Source organism: Nannobrachium achirus, assembly GCF_963921795.1.
Source record: "Nannobrachium achirus genome assembly, chromosome: 16".
NCBI classification, from domain to species: Eukaryota; Metazoa; Chordata; class Actinopteri; order Myctophiformes; family Myctophidae; genus Nannobrachium; species Nannobrachium achirus.
The window spans coordinates 27,557,277-27,582,009 of NC_137823.1; the positions used below are offsets into that span (position 1 = coordinate 27,557,277).

The following is a 24,733-nucleotide window of genomic DNA, read 5'->3' on the forward strand; positions in this document are numbered from 1 at the left end:
GCCAACTTCATAGTTGGAGGTCATTTTGCCAAGGAAGGAGAATGGCCCTTTATGGTCAGTGTTCAGACCAGGACTGGTCATCATTTTTGTGGTGGATCCCTGATCAACGATAGATGGGTGGTCTCTGCTGCACACTGCTACGAGGGCTTCAGGTAAATGAGACAGACTGATCAAGTAATTTATTGCCCAATCTTTATCTTTGGCAGCGGGTCCATGACTGCGATAAAATGCAAGCAATTTTTCAGCTTTTCTTTTCTTTTCTCCAGTTTAGACCCAAACTTAAATCATCATGTACTATACACTGTTTTCCAGACCAAAACATCTTCGCATTGTCTTGGGGAAGCGAAAGCTGAAGGATGGTAAACCTGGAGAGTCCAGAGATGTTGCTGAAATTGTGCGCCATCCAAAATTTGCAACACACATTATCCCCCAAGGTAGATACTCAACTAACGACTTGGCTCTGCTCCGGCTGACTTCACCTGTCTCGTTCAATTCAAAGATCAAACGTGTGTGTCTGGCAGCCATTGGCAGCCTGATCCTCCACGGCACTCCCAGCTGGGTCCTTGGCTGGGGGCAAATAGCCAAGAACGGTGAGCATGACATCACATGTCACTTGAAATGGTGAAAATGAAATGGTGACCGACCAAGTCATCGTATTTGACAAAGTACAGTACAATCCATTGAATAATGTTTTGACAGGCTGCCGGTTTTAAAACAACATATTTTTCTTATTTTTCTTTATTTTTCTTGATTTTATTCTTGATCGTAACACCTATTTTCTACTGACTGATTTAACTTTTTGTGGCTTTTGTATAACATGCCCAAAATATGAGCACAAGGCTGAAAGTGATTAATACTATAACTGTCTAAGGTAGTCACTACATTGAGAGGCTGCAGACTGATAAGATTGTTCTGTTCATTGTCTCCACCTACAGTCTCTCTGCCAGACCCTAAGGTTCTGCAGGAAGTCCAGGTTCCAGTTGTTGGTACAAGACACTGCAAACTTTCCTATCCACCAGGACTGATCACAAACTACATGATCTGTGCTGGTTTGGACAAGGGAGGCAAAGGCACCTGCAATGTATGATATGCCACTCAGATTCCATTCAAATCTTGGCCATAATTGAGCAGCACTGAAGTGTAACACAATGTCAATTTCTGTCTTATCAGGGCGATTCTGGAGGTCCACTGGTCAGCCGCAAGCATTTCTGGTCCGACTGGGTGCAGCTTGGAGTTGTTAGCTTTAGTTGGGGCTGTGCTAAACCCAATAGGCCCGGCGTCTACGCCAGACTGGACGGGTACGAGCAGTGGATCAAGTCCACTGTCAACTCTGGCGGCCTGTGCTTCAAACAGTTTGAGTCCAAAGTTCGACATATTGAGAGCAGCTCTACACACCCCGGTCTGCCAGCTGTTGTTGGCTCAGTGCCAGAAGGTGGGTTTGGAGTAATACAGTCCTAGACCAGTAGTTCTCAAACCTTTTAGTTTCAAGGTCCCCCATACTCTGAGCGTACACATGGAAAGGTATATTTCACGCTCTCAGAGCCCCTATCTACATTAGCGTCTTTAACGTACTCTGAAGTAATTTGACTTCCACAGATATACTGCTGTTTGGTTATGGTTTAATGATCAGGTACAGTCAGTGAAGGCTGTAATTTGTGTACTTTTCTCTCATCCTCAGAGCTGGCTGACCCTGATCCCCGGTATCTGGAGGACAGTGTGGAGGAGTAAATGGTAGCTGGTGAGCGGATGGTGGGAGGCAAGGTAACGTTTTGCAATCTCATTCAATGTGTACACTCTCAGAGTAAGATTAACACTGATGATTTTATTGTGTACACTACATTCCATTCCGACCTCCCCACACGTGCGCACAAACCATGTGTGTGTGTGTGTGTGTGTGTGTGTGTGTGTGTGTGTGCGCGCGCACACAAACGCACGCACGCACGCACGCACGCACGCACGCACGCACGCACGCACGCACGCACGCACGCACGCACGCACGCACACACACACACACACACACACACACACACACACACACACACACACACACACACACACTTTGGACTAATGGTTTAAATGAAATTAGATTAATAAATACTTTGTCTTGTTTCTCTGTTTCCAGACTAAGGAGGAGAAAAGGCCGACTTGACTACTGCAATGTTCAGCACTCATCTGCTCTTTACATCAGCACCGGATCCAACAGCCATTACACAGCAGTCCTCCAAGAACCTCACACGCTTCCGCTCAAGAAACCAATTACAACTGTCCGAACTACTGTCTATACATCCTTCTCCACCAGCAGTTAGCTGTTGCAAGCAGTAGTGCAAGAAGTATTCCTATTTTTCACTTAAGTAACTGTAGTAATACCACAATGTAGACATACTTTGTTACAAGTTAAAGTCCTGTTTTCAAAATATGCACAAGTAAAAGTGACTCTCTTAATAATTCAAGGTTGTTTAAGGGGATTGGGCGGGGTTAGGTGTGTGTGTGTGTGTGTGTGTGTGTGTGTGTGTGTGTGTGTGTGTGTGTGTGTGTGTGTGTGTGTGTGTGTGTGTGTGTGTGTGTGTGTGTGTGTGTTGTGTTGTCAGTGTGAGTGCAGAGTGTGAAATAAATGGACACGCCGTTCTGCCTGTCCGACCTCAGAAGTTGTAATACTTTCATTCTTTCAATTTCTTCTGCAAATATTCATTATTTTCATAATAAGTCAAAATCTTAGATTGGCTTGTAGATTTTTGCTATGTCTGTCTTAGTTACTTTCAGCCTACATTCTAGATATGAATGGATGCTTGCTAGTATAATCTGTTTATTGCTGGTCAAGTATTCTATGACATTTATGGGAAATCCACTTATCTTTGTAATTTTCAATTTTTTAATTAATTAATTAATTAATTAATTCATGTTTTTTGTGGCCTAACTCATCTAAAAAGTATGACTAGAATAAATTGATTAGACTCTTGTAACTATATAGGCCTACCCACAGCTTAAGCCAGTAACCACTCTAGCCCTATGAAAAAGCGTAATAAAATAGCAACAATAAAAACTCACAACGTGACAGGCTGTGAGGTTATACAGATCTGCTATTTTTGTTTTGAAATCGATCATCTATAATGACAACAACTTGTTGAAAGTGGTTATTAATCCAATAGACATGCAACATTATGGAATAGATGCCTGTCTGACATTTGATGGGAGACACTGCATGCAAAACCAGTATCATTTCAGACATTGTGGCAGGACGGTGTTGTTCTCTGACCCATTTTCAAGTGAAAAAACATGATGAAATGCATCACAGATAACAAGTAAACAGTAAAATCTTCTGCGTTCATGAACTTTTATACATGTATCCATGTGAAAGTATTTAAACCTCACAGCTCCTTTTGGTTACATTTATTTCCCTTATACAAATAAACAGATTTCCATGCACATAGAATCAGAGAGAGGGGAATGTTCAAATACACAGGGAGATAGGGAAAATGATTTGACCTTTAAGGTCCATACCTGAGAGGTCATAAGTCTGATCTCTGCAATATCTTTGCCTTTTCTTTTCTTCTTTGCTACCACACCCTGTGTAATACAACTATCATCCTAATCCTGTTATTTGTGGTTTGATCAACAACAAAAACATACTATCCCTGGTAAAAAATTGGCAAATGTATGTTCCATGAAATCGCATGTATTTGGCAGCTCTGCATAATAAGCCTATAATTACGCAGGATATATTAATTGTTCACTGAAGATTACAGTAAATTCAGCAGCAGTCATACAGTGAAACTGAACTGCCACAAGATAGCGATACTGGACATATAATGGACTATGTTTTTGTATAGAGACAAATGGCACCACAAATTCATGCCCACAATTGAGACAGCAACACCATTTCGGTTAAGGCGAATAGTATACTGCATGCCTGCCTGCCTGCCCATAGAAGTGACTGCAATTGAACTGTTAGTAGTTAGCCTACCTTTAATATAATCCTACGTGAACTGAACTGTTTCTTTGTTTTTAACCTATACAACAGCACTTTGGTCGACCTTTGGTCGTTGTAATATGTGCTTTATTGCAAATTTTAATTTGCAATGATCTACTATATTGTTTGCAAAAGCAAAATATCGTACTGTTTTGGCTTTGTATCGTATCGTATCGTTTTAAAATGCGGTAATCGTATCGAATCGTTTTGCAATGCAAATAATTGATTGTATGGAAATTATTTGTGCCTTGTATTTGGCAAGGCAATTTTAAGGGGAAAATTAATAAGAGTTGTCTAATTACCTTTCCATTCCATATAGCTACTCTTCGTCTATAGATAAATGTGTGGAATCTGTGTTCATGTCAAGGTGGGTTTGTCCATATGTGTTGAAATATAATGTCCATGTATTTGCTAGATAATCACAGCGTTTACTTCCATAATAATAGATTTTTTACACGTTTTACACAGATTTCATTTCTTTGCTAAATAGTTACTACTGTATATCGATTTTAAATCATTGAACCGAATCGTATCGTATTGCCATGAATGAAGCAATATCGTCCATGTATCGTATCACTAACCATGTATCGTGATGCGTATCGTATCACTGTTAAAATGTATTGTTACACCCCTAGTAGTTAGCCTACTTTCAAAATAATCCTACGTGAACTGAACTGTTTCTTCGTTTTTAACCTATACAACAGCACTTTGGTCGACCTTTGGTCCTTGTAATATGTGCTTTATGAACAGAGTTTGAGTTGAGTTGAGTTGAAGGAGGGGAACAGTATCGGCCTGCAAAGAGGACGCTCATGGTGGGGTTGTGTCGGATGAAGAAGAGGAAAGGGTGATCAGCAATGACCTCGGGAGTGCGAGTGTCACTCTTACACAAATATAGCATAACTGCAGCAGTGGTGGCAGTTGCCTCAGTTCCCTCCTCGTTCACTTCCACAAAGGCCTTGTGCACCACCTTGGAAAGCACCAGGTCGTTGGCAGAGGACATGCCGGAGAAGTCACTCCGTCCTTTGTCAAAGGCGTCCGCCATGCCCATCTTGATCAAGAGGTCTTTCATGTCATATGTCTCCTCCATCTTGAAACGAGGCAAGCCAAGCAGAAACTCCTCCTGCTTCATCTTGTCTGGGTCGGTCCAGTCCATAAACCTTTCATAGGTTAGTTCCTTTTCTAGCTTCTCCAGGCCTGTCGTATCGTCCTCCATCTCAACGGGCAGAAAGACAAGCATGCTAACCTCTTTCCCGGTGTAGGGCAGCTCCAGGACCTTACAGTTGACCTCAGGAATGAAGGTGAGAGAGAACACAGATTTCTGGTACATCATCTTCACCGGCTTGCTTTCAGTCTTGCTAAGTCTGAACTGTTTATCCCTGGTTATGTTCTCATGGAACGACCTTTCCCACTTGGCTTTGAAGTAGATGGCATTGACCAACACCAGTCTGGTATCTACATCCAACACACCCGGGGCAAGCAAGTCCTTGATTTTATCTTGAGTCTGTTTCTCCATCCAGCTGTTCATGTTCAGCCTGGCTCCTTCTGCGTTGCAAATGAAGTCCACAGGCTCCAGCTGTGCGTTATAGTGTTTTCTGACGGCACTTATGAACTCCTCAACAAACTGGTAGGATTGCTCTCCATACAGCCGGTTGGCCAAGCTGAGAGTGTAGGACTTACCTGACTCGTTCAGGTCACTCATAAGCTTAGAAATGTCCATATTTAAGTCATCCTTAAAGTGCAAGACCTCTGACATCTGTGTGGCTGTGTTGCCACGGGCCCCCAACAGCACCATGGCCAGAGCAGAGGAAATGCTGAGAGGAGAGTAGAACACATTGTCAGTGTTGTTATCCTCTGACAGCTGTTTGAACAGAGACAGGCAAAAGGTGTTGCTGGCCACTGCCAAGGGAGTTGGTGGCATTGTGATGACCTTTCCGCTTTAGAGGTGTCCAGTAAGGAATGAATCAGTGATTACTTGAACTGGATTCAAATGAGTTGCTACTGCTCTCAAACATGTGGTGCGTTTCACTTTTATGCTGCTGTTCCTAGACATTCGCATCATCACTATGATGTCAGCCATGTTCAAATATGGAGTTCTGTTTCAGTCTTGCCCAAATAAGGGATTCTATGACATCAGACTAGCCTCTTGGGTTGTCAAAAGTAAAGCCCTTTGCACACAGGCGCGTTTAACCGCACGGATAAAACGGACAATATATTTTTTTGAAAAGAAAACAATGATTCTCTATGACCTCATGCACACCGGCTCCGAATTAGCCGTGCGACGAGAGGCTGCCGCCGTGCGTTTTTTTATCGATCGAAACCAGTTCGATTCGTGCGTCTTGTCGCATGCTGTAAAAAACTCATCACTCCTTTTATGACTCCTTTTTCGATCCGCAGCGCCGATTCCGCACAGCCTTGCACACCAAATCCAATGCGTTTTATTCATGCCGCAAACGAAAAAAACGCAACTGTCCTGTGTGCAAAGGGCTTTAGTGTGTGTAAAACCCTTACTGGAGGACTAATGAGATGTCGGACTTATGGGCAGTCCCCACACTGCCTAGACAGCCTGTACACATTGCAATCACTGGTGGTGGCAAAGAAACTGAGAATTGGCAACAGACTGTCCTGGACATGGAACATCATATGGGCATAAAAGAGAGCCAGACAGACAGGGCCATATTTGGAGATGACAGACATCAGTCTGACGTCATAGACCACATGAGGCTTAATGTTGATGACATCAGGGATTTCCATATATGGGCATAAAAGGGATTGTATTGGTGTGGTTGCCCTAACAGGGCATCATCTGGGAATGCCCATATATGGACATATTGTGTCAGTCTCATGTGGTCTATGTGGAATGTCCATATATGGACACATTGACTGAAATCACTGATACCGCTGCCATGGTAACAGCCGCATGCTGAAACAATGCCCAAGTTTGGAGATGACTGACATCACTGATACTATACATCTGTGTTCTAGAACATTACTTCTGAGACTCCAACATTCAATTCCTCATATACTGTGCATACCCCCCTGGCAAGCACTAGTACACACACACACACACACACACACACACACACACACACACACACACACACACACACACACAGACACGCACACACGCATGAACGCACGCACAAACGCACACACACACTGTGACAAGGGAACCAACCAATAGACTGTAAAAATGTGTACTGACTGACTGACTGACTGACTGACTGACTGACTGACTGACACGGAGACAAGCTGCGACATTTCTCATGGTATACTGCAACCTTCAGTCGCAATTAATTGTTCACTGAGATTAAATTCAGCAGCAGTGATACAGTGAAATCAAACGGCCACAAGATAGCAATACTGGACAGATAATGGACTATGGTTTTGTACATGGCAGCCTACAAATTCACGCCCACAATTGAGACAGCAACACCATTTCGGTTAAGGCGAATAGTATACTGCAGGCCTGCCCATAGAGGTGACTGCAATTGTACTGTAGTTAGTAGGGGTTTAACAATATAGTAACTGAATCAAAAAAATCTATTTTAATTTGGAATGATCTACTATATTGTTTGCAAAAGCAAAATATCGTACTGTTTTGGCTTTGTATCGTATCGTATCGTTTTAAAATGCGGTAATCGTATCGAATCGTTTTGCAATGCAAATAATTGATTGTATGGAAATTATTTGTGCCTTGTATTTGGCAAGGCAATTTTAAGGGGAAAATTAATAAGAGTTGTCTAATTACCTTTCCATTCCATATAGCTACTCTTCGTCTATAGATAAATGTGTGGAATCTGTGTTCATGTCAAGGTGGGTTTGTCCATATGTGTTGAAATATAATGTCCATGTATTTGCTAGATAATCACAGCGTTTACTTCCATAATAATAGATTTTTTACACGTTTTACACAGATTTCATTTCTTTGCTAAATAGTTACTACTGTATATCGATTTTAAATCATTGAACCGAATCGTATCGTATTGCCATGAATGAAGCAATATCGTCCATGTATCGTATCGTTAACCATGTATCGTGATGCGTATCGTATCAGTGTTAAAATGTATTGTTACACCCCTAGTAGTTAGCCTACTTTCAAAATAATCCTACGTGAACTGAACTGTTTCTTTGTTTTTAACCTATACAACAGCACTTTGGTCGACCTTTGGTCCTTGTAATATGTGCTTTATGAACAGAGTTTGAGTTGAGTTGAGTTGAAGGAGGGGAACAGTATCGGCCTGCAAAGAGGACGCTCATGGTGGGGTTGTGTCGGATGAAGAAGAGGAAAGGGTGATCAGCAATGACCTCGGGAGTGCGAGTGTCACTCTTACACAAATATAGCATAACTGCAGCAGTGGCGGCAGTTGCCTCAGTTCCCTCCTCGTTCACTTCCACAAAGGCCTTGTGCACCACCTTGGAAAGCACCAGGTCGTTGGCAGAGGACATGCCGGAGAAGTCACTCCGTCCTTTGTCAAAGGCGTCCGCCATGCCCATCTTGATCAAGAGGTCTTTCATGTCATATGTCTCCTCCATCTTGAAACGAGGCAAGCCAAGCAGAAACTCCTCCTGCTTCATCTTGTCTGGGTCGGTCCAGTCCATAAACCTTTCATAGGTTAGTTCCTTTTCTAGCTTCTCCAGGCCTGTCGTATCGTCCTCCATCTCAACGGGCAGAAAGACAAGCATGCTAACCTCTTTCCCGGTGTAGGGCAGCTCCAGGACCTTACAGTTGACCTCAGGAATGAAGGTGAGAGAGAACACAGATTTCTGGTACATCATCTTCACCGGCTTGCTTTCAGTCTTGCTAAGTCTGAACTGTTTATCCCTGGTTATGTTCTCATGGAACGACCTTTCCCACTTGGCTTTGAAGTAGATGGCATTGACCAACACCAGTCTGGTATCTACATCCAACACACCCGGGGCAAGCAAGTCCTTGATTTTATCTTGAGTCTGTTTCTCCATCCAGCTGTTCATGTTCAGCCTGGCTCCTTCTGCGTTGCAAATGAAGTCCACAGGCTCCAGCTGTGCGTTATAGTGTTTTCTGACGGCACTTATGAACTCCTCAACAAACTGGTAGGATTGCTCTCCATACAGCCGGTTGGCCAAGCTGAGAGTGTAGGACTTACCTGACTCGTTCAGGTCACTCATAAGCTTAGAAATGTCCATATTTAAGTCATCCTTAAAGTGCAAGACCTCTGACATCTGTGTGGCTGTGTTGCCACGGGCCCCCAACAGCACCATGGCCAGAGCAGAGGAAATGCTGAGAGGAGAGTAGAACACATTGTCAGTGTTGTTATCCTCTGACAGCTGTTTGAACAGAGACAGGCAAAAGGTGTTGCTGGCCACTGCCAAGGGAGTTGGTGGCATTGTGATGACCTGTCCGCTTTAGAGGTGTCCAGAAATGAATCAGTGACTACTTGAACTGGATTCAAATTAGTTGCTACTGCTCTCAAACATGTGGTGCGTTTCACTTTTATGCTGCTGTTCCTAGACATTCGCATCATCACTATGATGTCAGCCATGTTCAAATATGGAGTTCTGTTTCAGTCTTGCCCAAATAAGGGATTCTATGACATCAGACTAGCCTCTTGGGTTGTCAAAAGTAAAGCCCTTTGCACACAGGCGCGTTTAACCGCACGGATAAAACGGACAATATATTTTTTTGAAAAGAAAACAATGATTCTCTATGACCTCATGCACACCGGCTCCGAATTAGCCGTGCGACGAGAGGCTGCCGCCGTGCGTTTTTTTATCGATCGAAACCAGTTCGATTCGTGCGTCTTGTCGCATGCTGTAAAAAACTCATCACTCCTTTTATGACTCCTTTTTCGATCCGCAGCGCCGATTCCGCACAGCCTTGCACACCAAATCCAATGCGTTTTATTCATGCCGCAAACGAAAAAAACGCAACTGTCCTGTGTGCAAAGGGCTTTAGTGTGTGTAAAACCCTTACTGGAGGACTAATGAGATGTCGGACTTATGGGCAGTCCCCACACTGCCTAGACAGCCTGTACACATTGCAATCACTGGTGGTGGCAAAGAAACTGAGAATTGGCAACAGACTGGCCTGGACATGGAACATCATATGGGCATAAAAGAGAGCCAGACAGACAGGGCCATATTTGGAGATGACAGACGTCAGTCTGACGTCATAGACCACATGAGGCTTAATGTTGATGACATCAGGGATCTCCATATATGGGCATAAAAGGGATTGTATTGGTGTGGTTGCCCTAACAGGGCATCATCTGGGAATGCCCATATATGGACATATTGTGTCAGTCTCATGTGGTCTATATGGAATGTCCATATATGGACATATTGACTGAAATCACTGATACCGCTGCCATGGTAACAGCCGCATGCTGAAACAATGCCCAAGTTTGGAGATGACTGACATCACTGATACTATACGTCTGGGTTCTACAACATTACTTCTGAGACTCCTACATTCAATTCCTCATATACTGTGCATACCCCCCCTGGCAAGCACTAGTACATACACACACACACACACACACACACACACTCACACACGCACGCACACGCACACGCACACGCACGCACGCATGAACGCACGCACAAACGCACACACACACTGTGACAAGGGAACCAACCAATAGACTGTAAAAATGTGTACTGACTGACTGACTGACTGACTGACACGGAGACAAGCTGCGACATTTCTCATGGTATACTGCGACCTTCAGTCGCAATTAATTGTTCACTGAGATTAAATTCAGCAGTAGGGAGCCACTCCCGACCTACTTGATACAGTGAAATCAAACGGCCACAAGATAGCAATACTGGACAGATAATGGACTATGGGTTTGTACATGGCAGCCTACAAATTCACGCCCACAATTGAGACAGCAACACCATTTCGGTTAAGGCGAATAGTATACTGCAGGCTTGCCCATAGAGGTGACTGCAATTGTACTGTAGTTAGTAAGGGTTTAACAATATAGTAACTGAATCAAAAAAATCTATTTTAATTTGCAATGATCTACTATATTGTTTGCAAAAGCAAAATATCGTACTGTTTTGGCTTTGTATCGTATCGTATCGTTTTAAAATGCGGTAATCGGTATCGAATCGTTTTGCAATGCAAATAATTGATTGTATGGAAATTATTTGTGCCTTGTATTTGGCAATTTTAAGGGGAAAATTAATAAGAGTGGTCTAATTACCTTTCCATTCCATATAGCTACTCTTCGTCTATAGATAAATGTGTGGAATCCGTGTTCATGTCAAGGTGGGTTTGTCCATATCTGTTGAAATATAATGTCCATGTATTTGCTAGATAATCACAGCGTTTACTTCCATAACAATAGATTTTTTACACGTTTTACACAGATTTCATTTCTTTGCTAAATAGTTACTACTGTATATCAATTTTAAATCATTGAACCGAATCGTATCGTATTGCCATGAATGAACCAATATCGTCCATGTATCGTATCGTTAACCATGTATCGTGATGCGTATCGTATCAGTGTTAAAATGTATTGTTACACCCCTAGTAGTTAGCCTACTTTCAAAATAATCCTACGTGAACTGAACTGTTTCTTTGTTTTTAACCTATACAACAGCAATTTGGTCGACCTTTGGTCCTTGTAATATGTGCTTTATGAACAGAGTTTGAGTTGAGTTGAGTTGAAGGAGGGGAGCAGAATCGGCCTGCAAAGAGGACGCTCATGGTGGGGTTGTGTCGGATGAAGAAGAGGAAAGGGTGATCAGCAACGACCTCGGGAGTGGGAGATTCATTTTCACACAAAGACAAAAAATCCATAACTGCAGCAGTCGCGGCAGTTGCCTCAGTGCCCTCCTCGTTCACTTCCACAAAGGCCTTGTGCACCACCTTGGAAAGCACCAGGTCGTGGGCGGAGGACATGCCGGAGAAGTCACTCCGTCCTTTGTCAAAGGCATCTGCCATGCCCATCTTGATCAAGAGGTCTTTCATGTCATATGTCTCCTCCATCTTGAAACGAGGCAAGCCAAGCAGAAACTCCTCCTGCTTCATCTTGTCTGGGTCGGTCCAGTCCATAAACCTTTCATAGGTTAGTTCCTTTTCTAGCTTCTCCAGGCCTGTCGTATCGTCCTCCATCTCAACGGGCAGAAAGACAAGCATGCTAACCTCTCTCCCGGTGTAAGGCAGCTCCAGGACCTTACAGTTGACCTCAGGAATGAAGGCGAGAGAGAACACAGATTTCTGGTACATCATCTTCACCGGCTTGCTTTCAGTCTTGCTAAGTCTGAACTGTTCATCCTCTGTGCTGTCCTCATTGAACGACTTGTCCCACTTGGCTTTGAAGTAGATGGCATTGACCAACACCAGTATGGTATTTTCATCCAATACACCCGGGGCAAGCAAGTCCTTGATTTTATCTTGAGTCTGTTTCTCCACCCAGCTGTTCATGTTCAGCCTGGCTCCTTCTGCGTTGCAAATGAAGTCCACAGGCTCCAGCTGTGCGTTATAGTGTTTTCTGACGGCACTTATGAACTCCTCAACAAACTGGTAGGACTGCTCTCCATACAGCCGGTTGGCCAAGCTGAGAGTGTAGGACTTACCTGACTCGTTCAGGTCACTCATAAGCTTAGAAAAGTCCATATGTAAGTCATCCTTAAAGTGCAAGACCTCTGACATCTGTGTGGCTGTGTTGCCACGGGCCCCCAACAGCACCATGGCCAGAGCAGAGGAGATGCTGAGAGGAGAGTAGAACACATTGTCAGTGTTGTTATCTTCTGAGAGCTGTTTGAACAGAGACAGGCAAAAGGTGTTGCTGGCCACTGCCAAGGGAGTTGGTGGCATTGTGATGACCTGTCCGCTTTAGAGGTGTCCAGAAATGAATCAGTGATTACTTGAACTGGATTCAAATTAGTTGCTACTGCTCTCAAACATGTGGTGCGTTTCACTTTTATGCTGCTGTTCCTAGACATTCGCATCATCACTATGATGTCAGCCATGCTCAAATATGGAGTTCTGTTTCAGTCTTGCCCAAATAAGGGATTCTCAGACTAGCCTCTTGGGTTGTCAAAAGTAAGTGTGTGTAAAACCCTTACTGGAGGACAGTGCAATTTTCTGTTGTTGAATAATTTGACAGAATCAAAGACATTGACTGACAGTCAGTTTCTCAACCAAAGGATGCACAGATGAAACATCTACTGATCACATTTCTTTTGATGTCCCATTAGTCCTACGCTGGTGAATGCTAACCTGCCGATGCTGGTGAATGCTAACCTGGCCAATGCTAACCTGGTGAATGCTAACCCTAACCCCAACCAATGTAGGACTAATGTCCTTAACCCTAACCCAAACCCTAACCAATGTAGGACTAATGAGATGTCGGACTTATGGGCAGTCCCCACACTGCCTTGACAGGCTGTACACATTGCAATCATTGGTGGCGGCAAAGAAACCAGGCCACAGACTGGCCTGGACATGGAACATCATATGGGCATAAAAGAGAGCCAGACAGACGTCACGTCACGTCACGTCAGTCTGACTGACGTCATAGACCACATGAGGCTTAATGTTGATGACATTAGGGATCTCCATATATGGGCATAAAAGGGATTGTATTGGTGTGGTTGACCTAACAGGGCATCATCTGGGAATGCCCATATATGGACATATTGACTGACATCACTGATACAGCTGCCATGGTAACAGCCGCATGCTGAAACAATGCCCAAATTTGGAGATGATTGACATCACTGATACTATACGTCTGGGTTCTACAACATTACTTATTACACACACACACACACACACACACACACACACACACACACACACACACACACACACACACATATATAAATTATATGGGCATGTTACTCTTTTCTGTGATCTATAATGGTAAAAGTTTATAACTAATCAAGGTTGAACTTGGGTTGCGAGTTTGATCGCGTCACCAGGCTTTCCACGCGTGGCCACCAACCTGCCTTGCTTCGCTCCAGTGCATGACATGACATGTCCTGTCATGAATGTGGGCTGCATTTCAGCAATAAAGCTATTTATAGTGGTAGTTAGCAACAACACCTATAGCCCATAGCAAGCTTTAATTGAGTCTTCGCTTACGTGACAACACCTCCTGCTATAAGCTAGAATTTGAATGAATGGAACTAGCCTCCTGTGTGCTACATAATATGGGATTTTTACTTTAAATCTATGGTGAGTATTTGTATATATTATAACTCACTACACCACACTGCTTCTGTCAGCTGGCTAACAAAGTTAGCTAGAATTAGCCTGGTGTGCTCCCTTATTGGCAAGGCAAATACTCCTTGTCGCCTTCGGCTTTATATTTGCTATCAAATTTACTATTTCCACACATGTTTTAAACATGTGTCTGAAAACCCAGTAAATGTTTAGTTAGCTGGAAATGTATGTATACTGTACGTTAAGGATATCAACTGAGCACTGCTGGCTTTCCCACATGATGCGTTAAAAGTTCTTAAAACGTTACATTTGAACATTTCAAATGTGTTTTTGTAATCTTATTTAGACATGTATTTACCAAACGTAATGTCACATACAGTATGAATTCATGGTCACGCATGTCCTTTAACTGAATGTAATAATAATGTAGGGTTCTAACGTTGACCAGGACTAGCATGTGTTAGCTCACTGGGTTCTAATCGGGATGTTCCACAGGCCCATGGCTGTCCTGCGGGTTTCCTCATTTTGAGCCCGGCAGGAGGAGAGACGGTTTGGGGCAGAGAGAGCAGAGCAGCGGCTCCCAGCCTTATTACTGGAGAGTGAACAACACCGCCACCTTGTGACCACCATTCAACATGTCAGGTCGGTTATAGTAAACACTGTCTGAATATTAGTGAATAATAACCATTATTTCTACCATCATGCATGCATGCACCTGCTGCCACCGCTGCATATACTGTAGTGTAGATGATAAATTACTCTTTTTTATGTGCATTGTAGATCAACAGCACTGCTGAGGTAGCTGAAAATCTGAGATGGCTAATCAAAACAAATACATAACTAGAGATGCCTAATCAAAACAAATACATAACTAGAATTGCACTCTGTCGGAGTGCCAACTTGCTCCTTGTGCACAAGTAGGCCAAGCATGGCCTACTTGTGCGCCAGCAGAGCTTGCCATGAGGTGCGCTCACCACTGGCATGATGGCATCACCACTGGCGATGCCAGTGACATCACCACTGGCATCACCACAGGAATGCTGGTGATGGTGATGGTGATGGCTGTTAATGCTGACATTGCCACAAATGCTGCTGGTCCCTGATTGGGCTACAGGCTTAAAAAAAGAAGGACACCGACATTCATACCCAGCCGACCGCAGTACTACTACTACCGCAAGTAATGAATCATTCCCAATGCGATGAGGGAAAGTTTGATTTAATTATCGTTTTTTTTTGTCCCTCTCGTGAAATAACGTTTTCACCCAGCTCAGCTGATGGCTGCTCGGATGGTCATGATGAGCACTCAGGGTGGGATAGTTTTTGACACATACTTTAGTCCGGGGTCGGGAGGTGAACTGGTGACTGGTTCGGTCGCAAAAGAGCAGTGTACTGTATGTACAGTATTTGAAGCTTTTCCGCCAACATTTCAGCGTTTGTTTGTGAGAGATGATGCATTCACATTATCTGCTTTTGTGTGTGTGTTGTTGTTGCGTCAAAGACAACATACTGTATACAGAAATGATTGTCCACTGTCCAGATGTTTTGCCTGTGTTCAGTGTGTTGGCGTCCATTGGTTACTGAACTCCTTGAACCGTCAGCCAAGTGGGTGCATGGCTGCCGCTCAGTTCCCTTTAGTCATTTGCCTGCTTTCCCTCTGTTTCTCCCCCCCCCCCACTCCTTCTCCCAGCAAGAGGGAGGGTGGATAGTGAGGTCCATTGTGTTAGTGAGATGTTTATTAATGAGCCAGAGGGACGGAGAGAGCAGAGCTGCTATAGAAGGGGTAATCGCTAATCTCTTAGTTAATGCAGCTCACCCAGCCTTCAGAGGTAGTCTTCAGCAGGGGCGGCAGAGTTTGTGCTGTCGTGCTTTTTTTCCTTCTTCCCGCAAGTTAGACTTGGTTTCGCTGGACAGAAAGAGGACGAGGAGCAGCATGTGTGTCTATTTGTAGTTGTGTAGAATGTTTTGTTACAGCCAAACTGTAACTGTAGCCAAACATGCAGAATGTACTGTATGCCAGTGAGTGAGGGAGAGGTGCAGAGTGGGTCATTTGTAATGCATTTGTGAAATTGCATCTGTCCGACTGGCAGAAGATCTTGTCAGACTCACTTCTTAATGGGCTTTCTTTTCTGCAGAAGTGCATCCGTATGAAGGTCTACTTGCATTACTTTGTGTATTTAGGATAATACAATAGCCTTACTGATAGATGAAGTTGTCTTTTTCTAGTCTTATTTAGTCCAAGTCCAAGTAACTCTGTATGTATTTAGACATACGCTTAGGAAACATTGTGTATGAGAGGGTTTGTGTATGTTTGAGAGAGAGTGTGTGCCTGCCATGCCCCTGCCTGCCCCTGACATCCCAGCATCTCGCCGCCTGGCACTGGACTGCCGTACCCTCCTAGATCATCGTGTTGGCAAGGGTAGGTTCCATCGCTGCTGACTCTCACTGATGTTTCTCTCTTACTGTCTCTGTGTGTGTGTGTGTGTGTGTGGTTCTGAATCTGATCCATATGAACAGAGAAGAATGTTTCATTCTGACCGTTTGTGTTCTCTTTCCTCTCTCTTATCTCAAATGTAAGAATATCTAATAGATGGTTTGTAATTTTTGTATGTGGAATTGAGCTTTGGGTGTTCATATTTCTCTGAAGGTCTTATGTGCTTTCGAACTGCCATGTCTCCCTTATATATTAGATAGTTTTAGCTTGTCCCAAGGCCAATGGAGTGTATGTGATTTAAAAGTGTCACTCGGTAGCCGGTAGCCTAACAGTTCAAAAAATGTCTGGGTCAGTGGTGCAACAAACTGGGAGTGAATTTTCACCCCTAATTGAGAAATATTATGTGATGATGCTATACGTATGCCTTGCTCCATGAATGGACATTACGATTCTTGTCGGTTGTTTGATGCACATCTTTATAGTTGACTGCTTTGTTACTGCACTACTATAGTATGTGCTGTTCAGCTCTAGTATCTTGTGTTGGCACAAAATGTCTACTGTAATTTTCAGGAGACTAAAAGAGATGGAAGGAAAGAACAGAGAAAACCGGTCACACATTCTAAAATATTCTTGATATGAAATTGTCCTGGTAGTATAAAAATATACATTGTACCTGTATACATAGGGTGCATGGTTAGAAGAAGTGACAATGTGCATGGTTAGAAGAAGTGACAATGTAAAAATCTATACTGGTATACTGGTATGCGCTGCCGTTGTGATGGCATGTAGTAACGGATACATACAGCGGTGTATCAATAGAATTGCAGCAGATATAGAACATTGACTTTTGTCCATATAGTCTATAGCAGATGAGACCTCATTTGGCAGCATGCATCAGGCATGTCAATGTAAACATTAGGTGGCAGCTCAAGTATAGCTACAGTAGAGCACCTGAGGGCCATCTACACCACCCTCTGTAGGGCGGGGGTCCAGTTACCATACCAGGCGGTGGTGCAGCCCAACACCATGCTCTCAATGGTGCCATTGTAGAACAATCTGAGGATGCAAATCTTTTTTCAGGCCACAGAGACGGTACAGGCACTGTTCAGCCTTTTTCATTACATTAGTGGTGGGTGTATCCCATTTAAGATCATCAACGATGTGTACGATACGCCTAAGTCGCTGACTCTTTCCACTGCAACGTGAGGAAAGAATCTAGGCCTGATAGCTATTGTTTTGTTCTGGTTGGTTCAGCCTGTCTTGCTATGGTTCAGTCTGTGAGGATAGGGGCGTAAAATTAAATGACACCCCACCATGATGGAATACCTCGATCCCCATAATTTCGAAATGCAGGTATTAATCAAAAATGAAAGGTTACGTGAAAAGTCGGGGGCACATTTTACTGTATGTAGAACAGCAGAAAGAATTTAGTGTGGGTGAAAGGGTGCCAGAGTTGAGGAATCTGAGATGGCCATGTGATTTCCAAAACAGTTTGGTACTGTTAAAATGAACAGAAAAGAGTTGACTGAAGCAACAGCAGCAATGGCGCACAATGGCCTATTAGTGAATGAATAGGCTACAGTTTGTTTACTGAGACTGTGTGTACCAGGCTGCAGCCTAGAGACAAGCAGCAGCAGCTCTCAGGTTCAAATATTGCATTTAGCAAGGCTGTCTGGGACTAATCATGTCATGAGGTAGCCTAACCTCTCTGAGCCTCACTTTTGAAATTAAAGCTAAGAGGCTATGGATCTTTGAAACCCCTAGTTTGACGCTGGCATCTAATACAACACTTTGCCATACATTTTTCTCACAATCTTTTTCAAACAAATCCTACACTGGGGGGTGCCTGCAGAGCATGTGGGCTGTGCTTAGCTGAGCAGGGGGAAATGCAGCTCCACTCTCCAGGGGGCTCTTGTCACGCTCACTATCGGCCAGGGACGTGCAGAGAATGTTAGAGAGGCGGGGGCTGACATTTTTAAAAGGGCATTTTGGTGAAAATATCGAAAATAGCAGACCTCCAAGTTCACAAAGTGCCGCAGCGCGACACGTTGTGAGCTTGGAGGTCGGCTATTTTCAGTGCTTGACACCACACTGAACTAAGCATAATCAAATGAATACTGTAGATGTGGCGTACGGCATGGATTTCTACACAGAGAGGGCTATTCTTTCAACATAAGATGCTGCGTTTAAGTTCAGGAGAGTTTGGACAAGGCAATTCTCTTGGATGCTGCCTTCAGGTTTTGCATTTCATTCACCACAGTAAAAACTGCATTCATGGTTGGTCTGGAGAGGGCACTTTTTACAGACGGATAAAAGGGCAGGGGCTCAAGCCCCCTTTGATGTCTGTGTGCACGTGCCTGCTATCCTCTCTGCCCCACCTTGATTTATGCACGTCTCACTTTGTGCTCCGCTCAGGCCTGTCCACTCAGCAGCCAAAAAAATAAATACATTTGTATTTTCGTGCATGTCTGAAACACTTGTTTTGGCAGATGGACACAGATGGACAGGCAGCTATGATATGATAACTATGATGCAAAACACGCCATCCAAGTTTCTTTTTTATGTAGGTATTGTCATTGTCAGCCAAAGCCCGTCACTTGCGTTTCAAATCAAATCCTTTGATTGGTTGGTGATACAAACATACTGTAACTGACACAAGGAATTTATCAACATACTGTGTGGATTACGGAGACATTTAAATGAAATCCTGATCAGGGAAGTGCACTGTGCACTTTGTTGCAGTGTTGAGGATGTCAGTTTGCGTCAGTTTGTGTCTGTCTGTGCGACAGGGCGTGCTCAAACGTGTGTCGTGTGCGGCCCCGAACCGGAGCTCCCCGCGTCGCTCCGCTCACATGCTCTGGTGGGCTCTGGCAGGAGCTGGAACCATAATCCAATTACAAAATCAACCGTAGTCAGGACTAGGACTGCGGGAATGGTGTGCTTGTATTTTGTTTTTGTGTGCTTTTGTTTGTGCTGTTTGTGAAACAGAAGGGGAAGGATGTTTTATTTCATTTTTAATTTTTTAATTTTGGTTTAAAGTTTGTATTGAAAAAAAGAAATACGATATTGGGGACATCTCGGGAGTAAGATTTAGTGAAAGCTTTAGGTGTAAAGTAGGTACAAGAAAAGAAAAGATGTTTGCTTTTTCCCCCCTTTTTCTCCCAATTTAGTCTTCACGCTAATTCCCAGTTTGTCCATCATCTCTAGTCCCTATCACTGCCAGTGCCAACCCATACAGTAGGTCATGTGGGAGCCGGGAGGGTGTAGAGTAGACAACCGTGTGTCCCATCTGATACACATGAAGTTGCCGGCCGCTGTTTTTGACCTGAGGGTGACGAGTTTCACTGGGAGGACATAAACGCATGCGAAGAAACACGCTATTTCTTTCGGTTCTGCACCCTGCTAAACAGACACCCTATACCAGGGGTAGGCAATAGGCGGCCCGCGGGCCAAAACTGGCCCCTTGGAAATTATTTCTGGCCCCCCAGATTATTTTGAGAATTATGTTTTTATTTTTATTATTATTTATTATTTATTTATTATTATTTTATTTGTTATACGATACTGGACTGACAGTCCCACATACGCTATCGTAGCTATAATGTCCAAACAGAGAACGCATTCCCACATGCTTTTAATATTCAACATAATCATGCCGAGTGAATAGATGCCTTAATGGTCCACGTCACATTGATATAAACCAGTATGCGCACGCCGGTCGGCACCAAATGAACCCCACCGTTCATAGGATGCAATGGATGGCACTCGTGTTTAAAAATGCATTCCATCAAACTTTCAGATGCCGTTTTTCTCCCAGTGTGGAGGAAGAATGCTTAGGATTTTTACTGTAAATTCTCACTCTTGAAATATATACTCCTTAGTTTCTGTTGATTGTAAACAATAATAGCGATTCAAAACAGTTGTCCTTCAAACCCCACCTCTATTCACCGTCATCAGAACAGAGGGAGCGCTCCTCATGATCACCCACCCGATCCACTGGATCACCAGAGCGTCTACTGCTCGCCCAGCTGCAGTCCATGAAGCCTAATTATGCTCCGTCCTGCGACGGTGTCGCGCGCAGAGCCGCAGACCTCCAAGCTCTGAAGGGTTGCATTGGTGACGCGATGTGAGTTTGTATATCAGCTACTCTTGACGTGGAACACCGTTGCGCAATGAAGTATATATGTCTCGATAAGGGCGCTCCCATGGGAGCACCTCACTAGCACACAAGAGGAGGTTGAATAACCAGTGCTCCCCAAAACAACAGGTTTGGGGATCTGTTGGGAATTGATTACATGATACAGTCAGCTGTGCATTCAGTCTCAATGTTTGTAAACAAGCGCAGCAGCCGTGTGCACAGTAGTGACTGAAGCTCCTTTGAATTGAATTGAAATTGACTGAGTGGCGGTGCTGCTGCTTGCTGCTGCTGTGAGCTTTTACCTGTGGTCAGAGTGCGTGGAATCTAACTTTGGAGGTGCCATCCATGCTTCATCTTCTTGGTGCTGTCTAAAATGATTTCCTTTCAAGCAGCCAACAATGTCACAGCAAAGCTGTTGCGCTTCTAAAGGGGCTTTGCATTGACGAGTCCAGGTAGGATAAACAGCGCATACATTTTCTGTCCATATTCCTCTATAAACGCCCCTTTCCACTTGTTTCCTCTTCTTTATGCTTTTGGTTCATTCTCTAGCTTGCCTATTTGAAGCAGATAAGGCTGATGTTTAGCGTTCTAGCAGTCTTTCTTCTTTCTGCCAAGCAGCTGCGATCACTTCACTATAACGACCAATTTGTCAACGTGCAGCGGTGTTGCGCAACTTGCGCACAGTATATTGAATCTACAAACTCACAACGTGCTGCACAGAATTGTGAGATGTGCATGAATCATGATTCATGATTATATTTATGTGATGTTGTAGCCTACGACTGGCAGCAGAGAAGAAGGAAATAATAATTATTAACATAAAAGTATGTAGGCTAATCATTACAATTATTAAAGGCTTCACTACATCAGTCCATCAATATTTGCAAATAGAAAGGGGGGAAAACCGCTCGTTTTTCCACAGATATATTATTTTCTTTTTATCACAGATGCTTATATATCTTGTAAGGCAGTCTGTCTTGGAGTTCCAGTAACATTGTTTAACTATGAATTTCTTAAATTAGCCTTTCATTATATGTTCTGGCCCCCCATCTCAAGTTTAGAAAAAAATTGGCCCGAGGCCAAATCTAATTGCCGACCCCTGCCCTATACCAACCTGTAGGAGTCTCTCCCACCCGGCTTCCCACCCCCAAACACTTGCCATGCTGGAGGCACTGCGGAGGATTTGAGCCGTAGCCGCTGCGGTGGTGAGCAGGAACTTTACCCCTGCGACATCTGGATGCCCAGAGCATGGACAGTACATAGATAGATGTACTATACTGCTGCTTCTGTGCAACTCAAATGTATTTGTATTGCCATGCATGGTATTAACATTTCTTGATTATTAGTAGTGTGTCCTCTGTAATTTGAAGAAATCATTAATTCAACACCTGGACTACACTTGGATAACATTAAAGGACCACCTCACCTCTGGGACAACCAGATCTTATTTTATTGTTGTTTGGGACACGATCAACACAAGTTATTTTTTGTGTTCAGTCTGTGTTTTTAGAAATGTTAGTGTTTCAGCATGCAACAACTGGTCATGATGCAAAATGTGTTGATCGTGTCCCAAACAACAATAAAATAAGATCTGGTTGTCCCAGAGGTAAGGTGGTCCTTTAAGGCTAAATTACAATGTCCATGTTTGCAGTCATGGCAAATGTCCTCGCTGTGGTAGTGCATCATCACTGCTAAATGAATTCATACAGGGGAAACGTAGATCATACCATACATAAAACCATAATACCTGATTTATACTCTGTTGTGCATCATGTCCTGTTCTAAAAAAAATAGCTGATCTACAAGCTCACATTTTGAGCTTGTAGATCTGCCATGTTGGATGCGTGAAGCTGGGGCAAACCCTTAAAGCCAGAGAAATAACGATGATTAATAACGGGAGGGAATGGGGGGCGGGGGTGAAAGGATGGATAGAGAAACACGAGAGGCATGGAAAGACCGAGGAGGGAAAGTGTGATGCAGGCAGGGGGGCGGGGAGATGGAGAGATGGAGAGAGGGAGATTGCGTGGGTGGGAGGGAGGAGAGTTTGTCCCTCTCTACCACTCTGGTGCACGGGTTCTCTTCCCCCCTCCGTCTTTGATCGGTGGGAGGATTTTTGCGCGCCTGCATCTCCGCGTGAAAAACCAGCGCTACAATCTTGAGAAGGAGCGCTGTTGCAGAACGCGCACTGGGGGGAGAAAGCCAAGGTCATCGCATCACACTTTGCGCGTCCTTGCATCCGTGCGCGCATGTGTTGTATGTGTGGCTCATCGCGTCAAGCCAGCCTCTGCACCAATCACGACATGTGTTTGCGTGGCTTTTAGCTTGCACATGTGCAGGCTTTCAAACCCAGAGTACTAGGCGGTGTGCGTTTGAGAATTATTCCCAGTGCCCCTCTTGGATCAGTGGTGCATGCATCTGTATGAGTGTCTTCATCAGTGAGGCTAAAGGCGTCTATTGTCAGACAATTCAACATCAGGACCTATGTACGGTAAGAATGACAATTATTTCACTCTGTCTGTGTGGGTGTGCCTGCCCTGGAGTACTGTTTATGTGTGTGGTTGTGTGCATGTCTTGGCCGTTTTTCAAAGCAATGTGAAGCATCTACAGTAGAACGAGTTTCCCTACATTCTATAGATGGTTTGTGTTTTCTTATTTCTGTCCTGTGACAGACTATGGGGAACGTCTCACTCTCTCACGTTGGAACATATTGACTTGGTCTCTCATGAGGAGATTACCACTCTGCTGAATTACGGTGTTCCGAAGCGCAGCCAGGCTTTTATTTTGGACATGTATATTTTCAGTAATGGTGGATGGCTTTATTTAGGTACCTTTTTCCTTACTTGCTCAAATTACTGTTTAGCGCATGCTTGGATCTCAGCGTGTTTGTTCATGGTGTGCTCCACTCGGACGGGGTGTTGTGGTACACCTAGTACATGTGTGATAGTTAAGTGCTGTTCTTGAAAGCTTAGACAGTAACTTGCTCTTGTGTTTTCGTACATCATTCAGTGATAGGATTCAAGCAGTGCTACAATTTCAGTTGCGTGTATTTGCTTATGTTTTGATAAAGGAGCCCATAATACTGTATGCAATAAAAGATAAGATGCTCTCTCCTTGGAAGTGTATGTGGGTAATGGGTCTTGGCAAATACACACGGCTGAATTTGTTTACTGCACTCCATGGCCAAGAGTATCGCAGACAGAAAAGGCATTTGTCAACAGCTTGTTAATTGAATAGCTCTCTGATTAATACAGAGCCCTCTAAAAAAAGTAAAATGTCTTCTGTAATATAATTTAAAAATTGAAACTTTCATATATACATTGTGAATGCAGTGAAATATTCGAAACATTTTATTTTATTTTATTTTGAATTGTTATGGCATACAGCTCATGAATATCAAAAGTCCATATCGGTATCTCAAAATATTACAATATTACTCGAGAGAGACCACTCAAAACAAGCAAGCATTTGTAATACAGAAATGTCAACCCTTCTGAAGTCGTAGTTTCTTGAAGTCAAGTTTGACTTTTCCGCAGTCAGTGATTATTTGGGGTGCTATGGCTATCTGTGTGCTTTTTTACACAATATTCAATTTTTTTAATAGAAGCACTGTACAAAGGTCAGCCTGTGTGAGCTGCTCTGTGCTAGTGGATTATTGATGGGAAGTGCCTGTGTTCATACTTAGTAGTGAGTGACTCAACATGCGTATACTGCATGTTGGCAGAGATGAAGTTCAGTCATGCTTTCCACTGCATTTGAGCTATGGCTATGTGGTCCTGGCCCCTTCACAGCCAATCTGTGTGCCTGTCTGGCAGTGATTCATAGCACAGTGGATCGGCCTCGCATCATGAAGATTTGTTGACAGCTGGGAATATATATCAGTGACAGTGTGGTGGCCGCCACCCACGCTGGATCTAAGTGGACATGTGTTTTGTATCCCACGCTGTCTATAGATGTGGGAATAATGTAGACATTCTTGTCATACCCACTTGCCTGTGCGATTCCACGCGAACAAGACTGATGTCTGATGGAGTGCGA

General features: G+C 43.7%; 4 protein-coding genes across 4 annotated transcripts in view; 1 reads left to right on the forward strand and 3 right to left on the reverse strand.

Annotated features, from left to right (window-relative positions):
• Nucleotides 1-4,655: 4,655 nt before the first annotated feature.
• LOC308300938 (leukocyte elastase inhibitor-like) lies at nucleotides 4,656-5,885 on the reverse strand (the record flags this gene model as incomplete). Its single annotated transcript, XM_080744835.1, has 1 exon — nucleotides 4,656-5,885. One exon carries the CDS (start codon nucleotides 5,883-5,885, stop codon nucleotides 4,656-4,658), a length of 1,230 nt encoding a protein of 409 aa, XP_080600961.1.
• A 2,216-nt stretch (nucleotides 5,886-8,101) lies between these two features.
• On the reverse strand, nucleotides 8,102-9,331 carry LOC308300939 (leukocyte elastase inhibitor-like; the record flags this gene model as incomplete). The annotated part of the gene is made up of 1 exon (XM_080744836.1): nucleotides 8,102-9,331. One exon carries the CDS (start codon nucleotides 9,329-9,331, stop codon nucleotides 8,102-8,104), a length of 1,230 nt encoding a protein of 409 aa, XP_080600962.1.
• A 2,209-nt stretch (nucleotides 9,332-11,540) lies between these two features.
• Nucleotides 11,541-12,776, reverse strand: LOC308300941 (leukocyte elastase inhibitor-like; the record flags this gene model as incomplete). The annotated part of the gene is made up of 1 exon (XM_080744839.1): nucleotides 11,541-12,776. The coding sequence occupies one exon, from the start codon at nucleotides 12,774-12,776 to the stop codon at nucleotides 11,541-11,543; it is 1,236 nt and encodes a 411-aa protein (XP_080600965.1).
• Nucleotides 12,777-14,003: 1,227 nt separating this feature from the next.
• Nucleotides 14,004-24,733, forward strand: part of LOC308300717 (protein EFR3 homolog B) — a 67,761-nt gene continuing 57,031 nt past the window's right edge. The window contains exons 1-2 of the mRNA XM_080744609.1: nucleotides 14,004-14,141; nucleotides 14,625-14,771. Coding sequence (XP_080600735.1) covers nucleotides 14,765-14,771 — 7 coding nt within the window. The 5' untranslated portion in view covers nucleotides 14,004-14,141; nucleotides 14,625-14,764. The remainder of the gene's footprint in view (nucleotides 14,142-14,624; nucleotides 14,772-24,733) is intronic.